This window comes from Chionomys nivalis, chromosome 9 (assembly GCF_950005125.1).
Source record: "Chionomys nivalis chromosome 9, mChiNiv1.1, whole genome shotgun sequence".
NCBI lineage: Eukaryota > Metazoa > Chordata > Mammalia > Rodentia > Cricetidae > Chionomys > Chionomys nivalis.
In genome coordinates this window covers 59,017,501-59,036,489 of record NC_080094.1, presented here as the reverse complement: position 1 = coordinate 59,036,489, position 18,989 = coordinate 59,017,501, and the positions used below count along the sequence as shown (strand labels likewise).

The 18,989-nt window shown below is 39.9% G+C and overlaps 1 protein-coding gene across 2 annotated transcripts in view; it reads left to right on the top strand.

The window, feature by feature from the left end:
* Window positions 1-18,989, top strand: part of Cdin1 (CDAN1 interacting nuclease 1) — a 215,709-nt gene that overhangs the window by 49,102 nt on the left and 147,618 nt on the right. For both annotated transcript variants that reach the window (XM_057780761.1, XM_057780762.1), the window contains exons 2-4: window positions 7,426-7,471; window positions 8,357-8,421; window positions 16,253-16,313. In XM_057780761.1, coding sequence (XP_057636744.1) covers window positions 7,426-7,471; window positions 8,357-8,421; window positions 16,253-16,313 — 172 coding nt within the window. The remainder of the gene's footprint in view (window positions 1-7,425; window positions 7,472-8,356; window positions 8,422-16,252; window positions 16,314-18,989) is intronic.

The following is an 18,989-nucleotide window of genomic DNA, read 5'->3' as shown; positions in this document are numbered from 1 at the left end:
TCATAGGAAAGGAATTTTTTTATAAAAACCATAAACCATTGAATGACAGTATATGATAAAAACCATACTTTTCTAAGGCACAAAATTATTCCCTCATAAAATCTATAATCATACTCAACACATAAAGCCCTACAAATCCTGACATATCAATTTGAATATGTGGCAGTTTGTCGCACAGGTTCAGGACCTTCAATGTGGCACCAGCCGAAAGCTCTGGTAATAGTTATGAGGAAAGCCTCCAGTCATTAGGAAAGAGTTGCTTTTGAAGGTGCAGACTTGGGGTTTGAGGACAGTTGTTGATACAAATTATGTTCTAGTGTGTTCTTTATTTGTATTTACAACTTAATTTATGCACATTGACATGTGTACATGGTGATTACTGACATTTTTGAACTGCATTGAAATTTTATCATATTCCCTTTTTCCTATCATTGTGATGACATCACAAAGTATTACACCATTAAGTTCCACATGTAATACAACACGGTTTTTCTTTGCCTCACCTACTATAAAAGAATGCTTCATGTGTCCTATGACAAATTACTTCACCTCTGTGGTCTTTAGCTTCTGTCCTTTTGTAAAGGGAAAAGGTTGACCTTGATGTGAAAATGCCCTATCTCCCCTCCAGAAATACCCTTAACACTAATGACTGGAGTAAATAGTGACAGCGTGGTGTGTAAGAGTATTCTACAGTATGTATTACCTCCAGAGGGGAGTTTTCCAAGGAGATTAAAGTGGGATGAGCATTGTGGACTCTAGAGCAAGCATGGTCATTTATAGCTGTGTGGCATCTAAGCTGCACAGGGGTTTGAAGCTGGCAAGAGTCGTTTGAAGTTAGAAGTCTGGTTAAGCGAGTCCTCAAGTGCCTGGCTTGTAAGTTGGAGTATCATCCTGTAGGCAATAGACAACTACAAGGGTTTTAAAATGAGAGAGCAACATAAGCAAAATGTCTCTGAAGGGGGTTGGTGGTAAATTGGAGATTGTCCTGGAAGCTGTAGGTGTAGGGGGCAAGGGAAGTGAACTGGGAAGAGTGGACAGACATGAAACGAACTTTTTCTTTTGTAGTAGACTCAACAAATGAGATGTCCCAGCCTGAGGGAGAAGCATGCATCTGGAAGGACCGAGGCATTCCTAGCTTATGTCTCTGCATTTATGAAACAAATAGGGAGATATAGGGACTGAAAGCATGTTTGTGGGAAAGGGAGGGAATGTGATTGAGAGATGTCTGTGACCAAATGGGGGAAATCCTTATTAGAAACTAAATAAGATCAGGATCGCTCTAAACCCTCTGTACATTGTTGTACACATTCATGTGGGGAACCATGCAAGTAGTTGTTGGGAGAACGTTAGGATGCCCCTTTCTGCTGGATTAACATGGAGGGTGGAAGTGGAAAAGACTGAGGAGAGCTCTCTGGAAAACCCAGGAAAGAAAGCAGACAGCCAGGGAGACAGTAGGAAGGAAAGTCAAATCTGGAATCCAGAAGACGAAGATTTTTCTAGAAAAGGACAGTCAGAGGAGCATATATTGCAGAGAGGCCTGGTGGCAGAGTGTTGTGTGGAGCTTTGATTATGAAAATCCCCTTGAGATCATTTGTTGAGCGCTTATTCCCTTTCAATGAATCCGGAAATTTGAAGATCTGTTCTGCCTTGTACTGACAAAGTTCATCTGTTGCTTTCTTCTTTGCCCTGCAAAATGTCTGGCAGACTCTTTCATGAAGCAGGAAATTTTAAAGATTGTTTCTCCTATATGGGCAGTTTGTCAGTTACTTTCTTCTGTGTCCTCCAGAATGTCTGGCAGTTTCTTCTGTGAAGCAGGAACCCTGAAGGACCATTCAATCTTTCGAAAAGTTCAACAGTCACTTTTCTGTGAGTCCTGCATGTCCAGGACTCACATACCTTTAAGCAGTCCAGGCAAGAGCAGTTTCTTGCCCAAATGGCTAGCCTTGTCACATTGAAGGCAAATTCCATAATGAGTTTCTTTAATGCCCGTCAGCCTTATTGAAGTAATTGGTGCTGCCAGAAGCAGACATGTCTCACTCCTGAGAAAAGTCTAAGTTCTTAAAAAACATTTTAAATGCCATATTGTGTCAGTTTTTGAAAAATTTGAAGAATACCTATCCATCTGAAATATATCTCTCTACGTCTAGAAAACCTAACATGACTACTAGTTTGACTATTATAAACGACTGTCTACTAATCTGCAGTTTTTAATTATGCATTACATTATTAAATGAACTACACAAACACAATACCTTAATCAAGAGCAGGAATACATATCCACAGTATAACAAAATTGACTTTAAATTTGTATCAATAGACCAAGATCCATACCAATGCAAAGTATTCATCTCTATATCATACCCCCTTTTTTTAGAAATTGATTTTGACCATTAATCATTTATAACCAACGTTTTAAAAATGAAAATAAACATTTATAAACAATCATTTTGGGAATTTTGGCATAGTTTTTTCCAAACTGCTTCTTGCTATTTGTTGGACAAAGTATTTTTAGTGCTTCACAGAGACCTTTCAGGGGGTCTTGTTCCATCCAACCACATTAGCCTGGAAGGAATCCACAACTTCTCATCTTCTGTGGGAACAAAAGTAGAACATCTTTTCAAAGTAGCATATCCTTAGACTCAAATTTTGAGATCAAGATATCTTTAAAACATATGTATTGATTTAGCTTAAAGGCCCGTACAATGAAATGTCTCACTGTAGTTAGCTCATTAACATTCAAAAAATTTAAAGAAAACACAATAGTATACATAATCCAGAAACACATACAGAAGGAACATCCCACATCAGGGTTTCTCTGTGTAACAACCCTGACTGTCTTGGAACTCACTCTATCGACCAGGCTGGCCTTGAACTCACAGAGTTCTGCCTGCCTCTGCCTTGCAAGTGCCCAGCAGTACTAACTTCTAGAATACATACTTTTCATGGTAAAACTAAAGGAAATCAAAGAAAGAGCAGAAGAATCATTCCTTAACAGGGAATGATAATGATTGCCTAGGTGTCCCTTGGGGTGCTGATAGTATTGACCTAAATTGTTACCTGGTTTTCTTCCATGTTTTAAAATATATTAATTTGTTATGCTGCACAACAATTCTATGTGGTATTTTGGTATGGGAAATCCTTCTGTATATGTGTTACTTTTATTCATTAATGAGTAAAGCTGTCTTGGCCAGTGGCTTAGCAGAATAGAGCAAGGTGGGAATTTCAAGCAAATAGAGGAGGGGAGAAGGCAGAGTCAGGCAGATGCCATGTAGTCGCCCATGGAGTCCACTGGAACCTTGCTGGTAGGCCATGACCTCATAGTGATACACAGATTAATAGAGATGGGTTTATTTAAGACATAAGGGCTAGCTAGCAATACACTTAAGTGATTGGCCAAGCAGTGTTTTAATTAATACAGTTTCTGTGTGATTATTTCGGGTCTGGGCAACCGGGAAATGAATGAACAGTCTCTGCCAACAGTAGTTTTTTGTTTTAGTCACAATAATTTAAAAAGAATAATTCTAGTAGAATGGATAAATGTATTTCTTTTATGATGATAGAATAGTACAAAAATATGTGTATCATTTAAGATTTGTAGTTCCTTTTGTGTCTGTCCATAGTTTTTGGATGCAAAATGAAAACACTGGTAGGCTGTAGACTAGATAGCTGTTAGCAGAGGAATCTGGGTTTTACAGAGTATGCTCTTTGTAAGTGGGAAACTTTATTAAATATTGCTTTATAAGATTAACAGCTTAGAAAGTGTTTTTACCATTTATACTTGAGATGTTAAGGCATAAGGTGGCAATAACACTTGAGTAAAACACACATAAAGTCTGATAGAAACACCCAAGGCAGTAGTGGTAGTTAAAATGCACCTTAGTTGTAGAGAGGATAATGGAAAGTACCTAACCGTCCTTTTACCTCTCAAAGAACTGTTTGCTGCCGTTAATAGTCCCTTTATTTTTCAATGCAAAAAGAAAATTGTATTAGATGTGGCTAATTAAAGGAAAAGTACAATTTGATTTTCTAAAAAGGGAAATGTTATATAAAGTCATTTGACCTCTTGTGGCTTCAATCGTGTTCCACCTGTCAGGTGGTCTGTGTCATAATACAACCTCATAAATGCTTGAGCAGAGGTGTTAGCCTACGCGGCTGGCAGAGCCATTTTCTAGGAACTGGTAGGAAGGCACAAGTATCATGGGAATTAAGAATTTAGGTTCTAGAATTAGATGTAAATTTTGTTCACCACTTTATCTAGATGTTTCATGTTCATAACAGCATTATTTGTAATAGCCAGAACCTGGAAACAACCTAGATGCCCTTCAATGGAAGAATGGATAAAGAAAGTGTGGAATATATACATACATATTAGAGTACTACTCAGCGGTAGAAAACAATGACATCTTGAATTTTGCATGTAAATGGATGGAAATAGAAAACACTATCCTGAGTGAGGTAACCCAGACCCAAAAAGATGAACATGGGATGTACTCACTCATAATTGGTTTCTAGTCATTGTGCATTTTAAACTAATGTTTCTTCCTGCAGTTCTTCATCCTTGCAATAAGGATATTAGTGCGGTAGGAGAGGTTGGGGGGTAGGAGAGGTTGGGGGGGGTAGGAGAGGTTGGGGGGGTAGGAGAGGTTGGGGGGGTAGGAGAGGTTGGGGGGGTTGACCTCCCAGAACTGGACATGAAGCAGCCTGGGCTTTACTCTTTCCGTGGTGTGAATTACATGCAGGAAACTGCATGTGGAGAAACTTGTTCTCACTGTGAAAATACTTGCAGGGGAGGCTCCACAGCCCCTTGCCTTGCAGGGGAGGCTCCACAGCCCGTTGCCTTTTGCTCCAGGAGCTGGTCTAGCCACTGTCCCACACCTGCCCTCTCGCAGTATATTCCACAAACTATCGCTCTTATTCTGGCCTTGAACTCCGAGTTCTGCCTGCTTCTGCCTTTCAAGTGCTTGGATTAAAGGCATGCACCACCACGCTTGACATCTTTTGTCTTTCCAACCAATGTTTTTATCATATTTTTTGAAATCTAGAAGTGTACGTTTTGTGTACTGTGAAATCCTTCATAGCATCAATCTATTCTGTGCTATGAGAAGAGGTCTCTTAATCGTACATAGATCTAAAGCATTTTACTTTGTAAAGTAGTTTATACAGATTGAACTTTCATTTTGGCATCTTTTTCAGAAGCTTTTATCACCAAGGTATGTGATTTACATGTTAAGTTCAGGCAAGTCAAATATACATACATACATACATACATACAATTAGGTTTTTTTTTAAAGATGGCTTCCAACTTCAAAAGAAAATTGGAAAAAAAATTTGACTAATGAATTTATAATTGTTCTAGGTCATTTCTCAGTACTTTTTGACATAATAAAGTAGTTCTTTTATTATTATTATTATTATTACTATTATTTGAGATAAGATTTCCCTATGTAACAGTTCTGGCTGTCCTGGAATTCATTGTATAGACCAGGCTAGCCTCGAACTCACAGAAATCTGCCTGTCTCTGCCTCCCCAGTGCCAGGATTAAAGGCATGTGCCGCCACTGCCCGGCTTGAAGTAGTTCTTTAATTAAGTGTCCACTTTGGTGAACATCTATAGCTCTCCCCCAACTAATGAGATGTCCCCAATCTGTTTTTGTCTCTCTCTTTCTGCCTTTCCTTCTCTTCCTGGCCCCCTCCCACAAGATGGATTTTCACCCTTGTAGCTCACACTGGTCTCCTACTTGCTATGCAGACCTCAAACTTGAAACAGTTCTCCTGCTTCGGTTTCCAGAGTGCTGGGATGGCGTTACTACAATTATTTTTATATGTGTTTGTGTTGAATATGTGATATATTTTTACTTGTATGGCTGCATGCATGTCAGATCAAAGGATAGCTTGCAGGCAGGCCTCTCTTTCCCGTGTGAGTCCCAGGGATTGAACTCAGGTTGTCAGTACCGTTAGTTACCAGTCCATCTTGCTGGCCCTATAGGGTTTTTATATTTTTGTATTGTTATTGTTGTTTGTTTTAAACCTCCTCATATAATTTGGTCCTGGTGGGGAGGGTCAGAAGCAAACCCCATGATGGCTTCCAGAAGCTGCGGGCACTGGCAGTGAGCAGGCAGATGTGGAGGTATTTTTATTTCAAGCTCTCTGAACTGCTGATACACTTGGAAGGTTTCATTCATAAATAAAAGAAAATAATGTTCACAGAGTGTTGGCATACTGTGAAAGTCAAATTATTTCAAGAACAGTCTCTTCAGTTTGCGTTTACTAGAAGACTGTATCAGAAGTAGCCATTATCAATGGTGGATGTGTCCGAGGGCTGATGGAGGAAGGTCATTGGTTAAAAAATAAAGAAACTGCTTGGCCCTCATAGGTTAGAACATAGGTGGGTGGAGTAAACAGAACAGAATGCTGGGAGGAAAAGGAAGTGAGCTAAGACACCATGCCGCTGCTCCCCAGGGCAGATGCGATGAAGCTCCGACCCAGGATGGATGTAGGCTAGAATCTTCCCGGTAAGCGCACCTTGGGGTGCTAACAGATTATTAGAAATGGGCTAAATTAATACGTGAGAATTAGCCAAGAAGAGGCTAGATATAATGGGCCAGGCAGTGTTTAAAAGAATACAGTTTGTGTGTTGTTATTTCGGGGCATAAGCTAGCCAGGCCACCAGGAGCTGGGGCGGCAGGAACACAGCCCGCAGCTCTCCCCAACAGAGGGCAGCTAGAAGGCAGCAGTGGATGCTGATGGCTTTGAGAGAAATTCTGTGCCATCCCTAAAGGGGACAGCTGTAGAAGCAAACTCCCTATGTCTGGAGAATGTTTCCCAGGTTGTTTTGTACAAACCATGGCATCCTGGTTAGCTGTAGCCTTTGGGAGTGAGGCCCTCTGCAGACTGCCACTTCCTGCTGCCTGGGCTTCTGTTTTCAGGGCTTGTCAGTAGGTGAGAGTGCCCCACTGGCCTGTGCTGCCCCTAATAAAGACCATTGTTTATTGTTTCCCCATGAAACTGGGACAGCCAGCAAGATATACCTGGGAATGCTGTCACTCAGTGAAGTATGTGCTCCTACTGTTCCCTAGAGTAGTTCGTTTCTTTGTGACAAGAAACCTTATTCCTGTGTTCCTTCGTAGAATAAAGCCCCATTTTATAGTACAGATACGATGCAGCCATCTTGAGGTTGCAGAGAATCCAAGTGCTATGCTTCCTGCATCAGGACCATTTTTTTTCCTCCCCATCCACTCTTCCTCTCTCCTTGACCTCACAGCAGGAAGCCTTTGTGTGAGGTTCTCATCTGGAACAACTTCTCCACACTTGTTTTCGTGTTCTGTTGGATTACAGGGCAGCGGGCCTACCTTTGAAGGTCCTTTCTCTTTTATTTCTTTGCTGTGCACTCCAGTAATTAACTTTGTCCTTCTTTTATTTGTTCCAGTCAATCGCAGGCCACTCTGCTGAGCATCTTCTCCCAGGAGTACCAGGTTAGAAGTTTTCTCCTTTGTGAGGGTTGACAGGTGCCTAATTGAATGATGAATGTCCCTTTATTTCTTTGTAATTGAACTGCCAGCTCTCTGATTGGGTTGGAGGATGTTCTCCTTTCCACATCAAGCACCGCCTGCGTCTCAGTGGAGGCCTGCCAAGCCTACCCATCCATCTGTCTAATAACATCTAGCCTTTGCTTATTTGGTGGACCTGTAATAAATTATGCTAAACCATTATTATTCTGACAATAATAATTTCCCCGTGTTGCGTGGCTCCATGTGCTAAATGTTTGCTGACTTGCACTGTCAGTGCTGCTTCCCATTGCTGACAGAGATGATGATAAATGACCACGGCTGGAGTGGCAGAAGGCAAGAGAGGCAGAAAATGGAGTCATTTATCATGAGATGACAGGTGTCAGTCAAGTGGCAAGTCTCTATGGAATTACTTTTTGTAGTTTTCAAATAAGTTGTTTTTAAGCAATGTTCTTCCTGGTTAAATATGGCAATTGGATTGTAAAACCCGAGTGCAGAGGACTTAGATGGAATTGAATTGAGGGAAAATTAATACAAAGGTTGAAAGAGGGAACAAGTTTTCCTTTGCCCTCTGCAGCCCTAAGCAAACTTATTTAGATTCAATTACTATGACCCTGGTGGCTTTTACATATATACTGTACTGTGGTACGGTCTGAAGACATCCCAGCCAAGCAGGAGATTAAAATGCATAGATGTAGTAGCTGCAAAGGAAATTCTGCTGCCACTCCAGTCCGCAAGCCATTACTTACCAATTTGCCCTGTGTGCTCGCCACTGGGTGAGGAAATATGTGTTTGCTGTCCTTGAGCCTGATATGTGACACAATATTAAAATTTTTTGTGTTTTTTTTTCAGAAACATATTAAAAGGACACACGCCAAACATCACACACCAGAAGCGATTGAAAGTTATTACCAGAGGTATGACCTGCCTGCCCCACTAGAGGGTATCACAGTACCTATTGATTGTGGTAATTATTATGAATAAATTAGGTCATTAAATTGACTTTTTTTTATAGTTTCAAGACTGTTATTTAAAACTTTTAGCATATTTGTCAGTAAGTTTTTAAGTGCTTTCTTTGGCATGTGTGGATAATATGGTGACGATGTCAATGTAGGTTTGTGCACATGTCCTATATGAGAGGAAGCCAGTTATTACTGAATCTTATTTGGTTACTTGAAAGTTTAATTAAACCACATCTTTTAGGGATGTATACGTTCACATGTACATATGACCCACATGTATATGTGCAAGTTTTCAAAGCAGTTTTCATTTATTTTTTATCCAGATCAGCAAACTGAAAAAAAAAAAAAAAAAACCATAGAATTGAAATCCAATGTAGTATTTTGCCTCCTATCTGTTGGGTTAGCCATTTCAGGTATTTAAGATAGACCTTCATCAAATAAGCACTTTATGAAGACACATCATTTTATACAACTGTCATCTTTTAATGGGGGCTTTATGTTTTTGATAAAAATGTTGAGTGTTAAACCAACATAATAGTATTCAGAGAATATTTAAATTTCAGCTTTATTTGTTATTCTGAGATAAACAGAACTTTTAAGATAGTTCCGATTTTCTTAATTTTGACATTTGTTGTCATTATTTTGATGTCTAAGTAGATAACAATAAATGGTAATGATATGCATCAAGTTTTCATTATCCTTCAACTGTTGGTGGACAAATAGGTTGGTTCATTTTGCTTGCAATAGTGAATAAAGCGTCAATAAACATGGGGTTCGAATATCTCTATGGTAGAGTCTGGAGTCTGGGTTTGGGCTCAGGAGTGAAAGAGCTGGGGCATATGGTAGTTCTATTTTAAAATTTTTGTGAACTCTCCAAACTGATTTCTACGTGACTGTATTAATTTGTACCCCACCAACAGACAAGTAAGGATTATTTTCTCTCCACATTTCTCCAGCAGTTGTTATCAGATTTGTTGAAGAGAGACATTCTGATAGGGTGAGATTGTGTCTCTTACAAGGTCATCGTACAAACTTTGGGGTCTAGCTAATTTGGGTGGGTGGTGTTTTTATCTATTAGCAAGTTTTTGAATAAAAAATTTAAAAAAGAATCGAGAAGCTATTGAAATTGGATTTTCTTTTAAAAAGTCATTCACTCTACTCATAAAAGATTCCCTTTGATTTGAGTAGGTAAAGATATTAACAATGTGTAGATGACCCCCTGTACACCGTGTTTAGAATTCTTCTCTAAACAAGTCTTTGTACAGTTCAAGGAAAGTCATAGCTACCTTAATGAAATTACATTTAAGTTCTTCAGGACCTACAATAGTTCTATGAGACCTCCAAATGCTTTGGCACCTAGATAATAATAAAATTGAATAGTTAAATGTTATTTTTTTTTACATGCCAAGAAATAATTGTGTGTTTTGAGACAGGAGGTTATTATGCAGCCCGGGCTGGTCTCTGACTTGGCAATTCACCTGCCTCAGACTATGCTTAATGGCTTGCATCACCACATCTGTAGAAAAAGAAAAAATATTTTTGTTTGTCAACTTTATAATCCTAGTCTGTCAGATGAAATCAGGGCCATGTTGAGATTTAAAGCCCTCTATGGTGGGAGAGGAAGTGAGGGGCTTGACAGGTAGTGATAGGGATGCTCACACTCATTCCTCTCACTGTAAAGTCACTGTCAATTAAATCACTTCAAAACCATATACTTTTACAAACTAATTCAAATAAACACACCCCCCCCCCCCGTATGTATGTGTGTGTGTATGTATGTGTGGGGGGGCCTGCCAAGCCTAGTGGCACAATCCTGTAATTGCAGCTTTGGGGATGCAGAGGCATGAGGATCTCAGGTTCCCAGCCAGCCTCAGTAACTTTGTGAGGCCCTGTTTCACAATAATTAAAAAAAAAAAAAATGAGGGTTTGGTTTGCAGTGGTGTAGAACACTTGCTTAGCTTGTACAAAGACATAGGTTCAGTTCCAGCAATGAAAAATTAATGTGTTAAGTAATTATTGATATGTGATTTTTTTTCCTATTAATTGGATAGTTTTACTTTAAAAATAAAAAAAAATAGGTATAGTTACTGAGTAATTAACAGTAGAGTGGGTGGTCATGAGGATATAAAAATGTATTTTTTTATATTTTTAAATATTAGAGTCGCAGTTATGATAAGGCATTAAAACATTTGAATAAAACCAGTAATAGAGACTCAGAGGAAATACCATCCCCCCGCCAGTGTCTTGATCCATTGCCAGTCCTCCCCTGTGTCTGTCTGTGGGAGCCAGCCATATTGTTACCTTTCAGGCAGACCAGCCTCACCAGCCTGTCGCTGTAAATATGCAGGGCAAACATTTTGCCAAGGTACGCTGGCTTTAAGAGGTTCTTTTTTGTTTTCTAGGTTTCTTAGAATAAAGGCAACTTATGTTTTATCCACACATATTTAAGCAATGGGAAAATGTTAGTAACAACTTATTTAATTTTTTTCCTTTATGAAAATAATACCACCTGCTGTGAAAATTAAGCACATTTGTGATGGCACAGAAAGGAATGAATGAATGCCCATAATTGTGCCACTCAGAGATAAGTACTGGTTAAAGTTTCATCCCAGCCTTCTGACAACCCATTTTTACATAGATGAGGTCATAGGATATGTGCAGCTACCACTCCTGGATTTTATTATGGAAAAATGTATGTGATATAATATTACTTTGTAAAAAGCCTTTTCTTTTATTAGTTGCCTTACTTTACAATGTAAAAGACTTGAATTTCCCAGGTTATTCTCCTGAGAACTGAGTATGTCCCCAGTGTCCTGATACTGTAAATAATACTGTGGTAAACACCTCGGTGCTTGACTCATCGGCACTGGTTGATTTCTGTGTGTGTAATTATGGGTACAAACAATGTGAACATTTAGAAATTGATTATATGTTGCTAAATTACTGTCGAGAAGCGTCTTGGTTATGTTCCTGGCAGCAGTATGAGAACCTCCAAAGCTACCTTCTAGCTGTCATTTGGTTATGACAGTAGTTACCATGAGAGCACCATGATGATTCACCAAGACATAGGATGGCAGTAGAAAGTGTGTTCCTGGGCTTTTGCCTTGGTGTCAAAATCTTCTCTGTTGGATATTTGCAGACAGCGTGTGTTCATTCGAAAACAGCTCTCTAGCCTTTTGCACTGTGCTGTTTTACTCCCATACAGGAACATTTTTGGTGGAATTTATCTTGATTCTTCCAAATGCTCACATAGGCTTTTATGCTCACATATGGTTAGGCTCTTAGTTACTTTTCTTGTCACTGGGTTCAAGATCCTGACAAGTGTAACCTAAGGAAGGAAGGATTTATGCTGACCTGTGATTTGTGAAAGTATTCTGCATGGCAGAGTTCATTCAGCAAATAGGTGTGGCTCTAACTCCTCACAGACAACAGGGGATGCTGGTACTCAGATGACTTCCTCCTGTTATCCTTATCCCAGGTGGGCCTTCCCTCCTCTGTTCCCCACTGGAAATACCATCAGCACCCTCATACACTCAGCTCTGGGTGATTCCAAAGCCAATTAAACTGACAATAATTATTGACCATCACAGATGGTCAGATCTGTAAGTTTCCATCAGTATCAAGTTTGGCAGTCCTATCTCCCATCACTTCTAACCACACTGGCTCAGGAAACAACTTTAGTAGCTATACAAAATTGGATCAATTGAATTTTCTAAGATGTTGACATGGAGAAGAGAATTGTTGAGACCTGATATTAACAGTGCATGATAAAACTCTCTGAACATCGCTTCCACTCCGATGCTAATCTTGAGTGAGATGACCAATGCCTGGAAAGAGAGTAAACACACTTCTCTTTTAAATGAATGTGAGGGCATTTCTGGATCGGAATAACCAGAGACCAAAATTGTCATATGTACGGGTCACACCATTCAGTAGGTTACTGGGCATGTGTCTTTGGAGCCTACATACTGCCCTGGCCCCTTCCTGCCTGTCGGCCTCCTGACTGACATGGCCGTGCCCTCCTGCCATGATTTATCCCTCACCTCAGACCTGAGTGATTGAGCCGGGCCATGCCTCAAAGCCGGGAGCCAAAATAGGTCTTTCCTCAGGTTGGTTTTGTTATAGCAGGAAAGAGGTTAAATGGCCAGTAGCCCCATTTACTGCACATCACTGTCCTGCTGGTAGCTGCCCATGCATGTGTGTAAAAGACACAATACCTGCCTTCAACTGTTGTGTGGAACAGATAAGAGAAGTGTCAGCAGAAGTGTGTTTGCAGAGTCTAGCCCAACTCTGGCAATTATCTGTATGGAGTGTCTGGAATAATGGTAAACAGACCCTGTTTAGGACTAAGAGTAACCTTTACTGGTCTGTTGGGAAGCAGAGAACATCCTAAAAAGAGAGAAAATAGTGACAGTTATAGGGTTTTGTGTTTTAGACTGAGAGTCAAGCCCAGGGTCTTGTGCATGCTGGGGAAGAGCTCTATTACTGTGCTCTAGCTCCAACTCAGCTGTTTGTTTTAAAAATAAGTACATAATGTCATGATCACAGATCTTCTAGTCAGATATTATAAAATTGTTCTTCTCTAAGGGTCTTTTTTATGTGTGGGATATATGTAAATGTTTGTGTGGTGTGTGTGTGTGTGTGTGTGAGAGAGAGAGAGAGAGAGAGAGAGAGAGAGAGAGAGAGAGAGAGAGAGAGAGAGAGAGAGAGAGACTGTGGGTGTACATGAGTGTCCAGGCCAGAAGATGACATCAGGTGTTTCTCAGATGGAACTTCACCTATTTATTTACTCACTTTTTCTTATTCGAGATAGAGTCTCTGAGTGGCTCTGGAGCTGAGTGGTTCAGATCCACTGGCTGACCAAAGGGTTGTTGCAATTCTCTGACTCTGTGATCTACCTCCCTCCAGCATTGCCGCTTCAGAAGTGTGTCACTGTGCTGGCCTGAATATATTTCATCAATGCCTTGAGGTTGTTTTCCTCCTATAAGCTAGCAAGAAGCCTTTGTACTCACAGCACTAAGAATTTGTGCTTATTGAATGTATGTAGACGGTGTACATTGGGGTTGCTGTTTGACCAGCTCCTGTTGGTTTAAACTTGTTTGACGCTTCCATTGTGTGTTGTCAATATAGTGATGGATGCACCTCTTATAGGAAACTATGCAATTTTGACTCAGAACAGCAGTTCTCTAGTGTAAGTAATTTGCCCCTGAAACACACACCTTGGCTAACCCTTCTTTCACTTTATGCCACTCTGTTGGAGGTGGGCTTCCTGACCAACTCACCTAATTTTAAGTGTTATCATAGCACATATTATGTTTTCCATTTTTTGTTTGTTTTGTTGTATTATTGTCTGGAGACTGTCATATCTTTGTGATGATAGAGACAGGGTTGTTTTCCTGTTGCTTCTTCAGAGTCCAGACTAAGGCCTAACCCGGAGCTTTCAAAAGTACTTGAAGTATACATGAATGTTAAGTATTGAATCCTAAAGCTACCCCGATGACGGTATACTGTTAAATATTGGACCCAGGGTTGGAGCTCTTCGAGATTTTGCGTTTCTCACATTTATTTGGTTTGACATGGCCACATACACAGGTCAATTATTTTATTCTTTGAGCATACTTGTTAGCGCACTGGAAGTATAGGCTGAAGTTCTCGTCCTACCTATTTCCCATTGGCTCTTCTTTTTAAGCCACTGTTGCTCAGTTTTGGGTTCTGTTTTTGTCTTTTAGGGGGCTGTCTTTATCCCCATTTTTGCTTCTGGACCTGTTTTTAAACCCACACTTAACTTTTCTCCCACCTATGCTTCTGAAGCCCCTATTTTCTCATATGTTTCCTACCTAATACAGTTATAGTTAAGAAGGGCCACCGTATGTGGGAAGTACATTGGTTTGAATTATTATAGTTGGTGTTGACTCTGTCTTGCTTTTGTTATTATATAATACAGTATTTGCTGTTGGCAGTTATATGGCAGAACTCATTTATTGACTTTATTTCTTTTAAATTATCAACAAAGAACTTTAATATAGCCAATCAAATAAGACATTTTCGAGAAAATATCCCTATTGGATAGGTTGTCTAATATGGATTTAAAAGTTATTTGATTATTAGTAGAGAAAAAAGTATATATACATATATACTATATAACCATCTTTTATAAGACAAGAATTGAGGTAGATATCATAAACTGAATGAAATCTAGTTCCCTGATGAGCCTGTCAGCATTACACTGGGAGATGAGTTTGAGACAGACAAGTAAACTAGTCCTCCTCTTTCCAGTGTTTTGCTATCAATGGCTCAAGTAATCTGTGGTCATCTGCTCCATGATCCCCTGCTGATCTATTGTCAGAACAGTAGTAGCCTACAGCTGGGTTGCAGTGCCTATCGGTCATCTCACTTCCTCTTACCATATAGGCCTGTGTTATCTCACACAGTTATCACAGGAAAGTTGAATAAAGTTTAGTAAGAGAGAAATAGAACCACATTTACATAAATTTTATTATAGAATGTTGTTCAGTTATAAATATCTTACTCTGAATTATAGGCTAGTCTTATGTTGAGCATGCACACACACACCCACACCTACACACACACACACACACACACAGGAGCATCATGCATGTGGAGTTCAGAGTCCTGTATCAGTTTGGGCATTCACTGAATATGTTGGAACATATCTTGTAGATGGGTGGACTTCTGTAGCTTGGCAGTACATCATTCTGTGTTCTCTGATAGAGAGACGTTCAGGTTGCTTCCCATTAGCACATGAAGGGGCGTTAATTCATGGATGGTGGACTGGAGACCATAGTACTAGAGCCATGTCAAGTTACCACAGGTGAAGGCTAAGTGTAGCAGACAGTGCTGGAGATGAGGCTGGCCTAGTAGAGTGGACAGGAACTGGATTATGGCCATACATCCTGGCTCAGGCCTGTAATCCCAGGCTAAGGCAGGAGAAACATAGGTCAGCCTGGACCACATAGTGAGTTCAAGCTCAGCCTGCCAACTCAGCAAAACCATGTCACAAATTCAAAACAGCAAAAAAAAAAAAAAAAAAAAAAAAAAAAAAGGAGTAGGGAAAGAGCTCCGTGGTAGACTCCATGCCTACCATGTGTAAATTGCTAGGTCCAGCCATCAGTAGAACAACAGCAAAAAGCTCCATATTATCTAGAACCTCAGTACCTGGTAAGTGGTTACCATGTAGTGTTGGGATCGAACATGCGTGTTCAGAGCTCCTAGAGGAGGAAGATGCCACATTCAAAGTCTGGTTAAAACAAACCGTCCCATGTTCCACATCTGGGAGAACCTGGGCTTTAGTGCTTATTGGCTTGGTGAAGTGCAGTTTGGTGGTGAAGGCTGGAGGTGATTACAGGAATCTAGGGCAGATGAGATGATATCAGAGGTGTAAGGTCTCAGTGGCATGGGTGCTGACATGCCTGCATGCTTTGTTTAAGCTGTGAAAGCCAGCTTTCCTCCTTCCTATGAGATGCTGTGTGTGGCATAGAGTGATGTGAATGGGAGTCTAGAAATCTCTGTTTCCTTACTTCTCAAAGTTTACGAAGCAGTGGAGACTGGTGTGGTTATGCCTTCTGCCTCACCTTCCGTAGCTGGCTGGTTTGAGGGAAGCAGTTGTGCTGTCTTTCCCTTCACTGCTTTTCTGTGATGGGAGCACGCTTTAACAGGACTTGAGCATGGCATTTGCCCAGGAGAAATGTGTATACACAGGGGACACTAACAAGTCTGTGCTGGCCTTTCCTTGTCACTGCATGACCACTTGCCTTTGTCTGTCTAGGTACCTGGATGGTGTGGGGAAAAACGGAGCAGCCCCTGTGCTCCTCGAGCTGGCCAATGAGGTAATGTTATTGTTATGATTTTATTTAAGCCTGAGCTGAACCTGAGGGGTCTATCGAGAGTAGTGTTACTCAGAATTGTAATTAACTTTAAAAAAAAGGGAAAGACTTTGAGGTGTGTTAGACATTTAAATTGCTCCCTGAACTCCTTGTACTTTTAATAATTGGACAAAGAACTTCGTGAATTAATAAATCAGTCGACATAATTAGTCTACTTCTTTTAAGGCAAATGTACAAACAGCTTCTTTACTTGTTTTGTGGAAAATTTCAGCCAAACAGCTCTGAACATGCTCTTAGGATTGGCGCCTTCATTTAGCATGAGAAATACCTGTGTCAAGTAAAGAGATGTGTGCCAATAAAACCTATGCTAAGTATTATAAAACCGAAGTGAGAAATTTTATATTTAGCAATGTATCATTTACTTGATTCATTTTTCTGTTTGTAAACTTTTATTATAATAAAGGATACAAGCCTATGGTAAAGCACCTTCCCATAAAGAAACATAATATTCTTATTAACACCAAGTATAACGTGATTGATGGAGCTTATTTGCTGGCTCTGATCTGCTCCTGTGTGGGGAAACAGCTAACAGCCTAGCATTTTCAAAAGGAAACCCTGAAGATTTCCTACGAGTGGAGAAACTGCAGAAAGTTCACAATAGTTGCAGAGAGCCTACCGAAAAATAAAATATTTAATTCCTAAACTCTAAAATATTTATCCACTGTAATGAGAGCAATACAGTATTGAGTCTGAGTTGGAATGGCTTATGCAAACCTCATAGGGACGGCATGAAATGCACACTGTTTCTGTGTTGTGTTATAATGGGAAACAGAGAGGCAAGGCAGAAAATGTGTGTTTGCATTAAAGATGACTCTGTGCCATGAACATTAGGCGTTGTAGGAGCAGCAAGTTCTGCATGCTGCAGTAGGAAGGAAGGATGGCTTCTCTTGCAGCTCATGTCTGCTGCACACTGCTGCAGTCAGCAGAAGAGCAATTACCCATCAGTTACTAGACGGTTTTAATAGTCTGGAAAGCATCTTCACAAACTGATAGGATGGCTAAAACAGAACTATTTGTCTTGTGTCTTATTTTCTTATTTCTAGAGCAGGGCGGTTGTTAAGAATCTCCAGATATTTTACTGTTGTTGTTCTAAGCTGATGCTCTTAGTGCCTTTAGGTACTACCTGAGCGCTAAGTAGAATTTTAGTGATTATCCTCTGTGGAAGAGAGGAGGGAGTAGATAGCATTGTAGGTGCACCTGGGAAAAAGTGTATGCAGATATGGAGCTTGCTTTCATACATGATCACATTGATGGTGGAAGTTCTCTAAAGGAGCACTTTATATTCATTTGAATTTCATTTTTTAAAGAAAGATTTATTGTTATTTTTATATGTATGGGTGTTTTGCCTGCTTGTATATTTGTGTATCTTATTTGTGTTTAATACCCGTGGAGGCCAAAGGAGGTGGTCAGATTCCCTGGAACTGGAGTTAGACATGGTTGTGAGCCACCACCTGGGTCCTGGGAATCGAACCCAGGTCTTATGGAAGAGTAGCCAGTGTTCTTAATCACTAAGCCAACTCTCCTCCAGCTGCTCATTTGAATTTTTAATGGATAGTTCTATTGAGCTTAGTTTATGGGACTGATCTCAGATTCCATGTTATTGGGATTATATGGGAAAAGCTAACCCATCACTAACTATTTCCCTACATCAATAAATCTACTATTTACCATGACTATGTAGCAATATTTAGCTTCCCCCAAAGAAATAGTTATTTAGAGATTACCACCCCTACTTCTTTCTTTTGGTGCCCAGTTAGTGCAGAGGAAACACTTTCCATGAGATTACTAATGCATTAGAGTAATTTGGAAATGGTGGGTACTAGATTATGGCTTCTAAACATCGAGCCTCCAGTGTTTATATGCTAGTTAATACTTAAAGGACATACGCTTATATCTGGTGGCAATTGATGTGATGGTAATATTTTATGAGTCAATATATATTTAATCAGTGGAAACTGTAAAAATTGATGAGAAATATGTAACTCCTATATTATACTGTGCAGCAGCTCTCCTCTTAGACATAAGCACCATATTATTGTTGATTTGGGGGGATAAGAGATCTAGGTAGCCACCATTGGTTTCATAAATGTCTTCATACCATTTTTCCTGATCAGGCTTGAAAATGCATATTTTAGGAAATCTCCTTCTGTTAGTGATTGTATGATCCGTCATTCTGTTCTCTCCACACAAATATTTTCAAGTTATATTTGAAGCACTATGAATTTTACTTACATGCTAAATTCTGACATGAAGCATGATGGCCCTATTTCAGAGCAAGATGGACACATGATTAATATGAAAATTAGAGAGATGCAGGTACCTGAACTAATAAGGTAGTCCTTATTCAGGCTGGACCACCTTCGGTAATTTCACCATTTTTCATGTGTCAGCCCTGATGTGGGTTACTCCGAATAAGCAGCTCTGTGGAAAGCATTTCTTTCTACTCAGGGAATTTAAGGGCGTCCAAGTACACACATATTTGAAAAAAATAAAACTGTTCATACAAATGAAGCTACCTTCTTTATCTAGTTACTAAATCAAGATAAAACTTTGGTATGGACATGGGATTTGGATGCCTGTCAAGAAAAATTTCTGGTGATAATATGAGCAATATTTCCC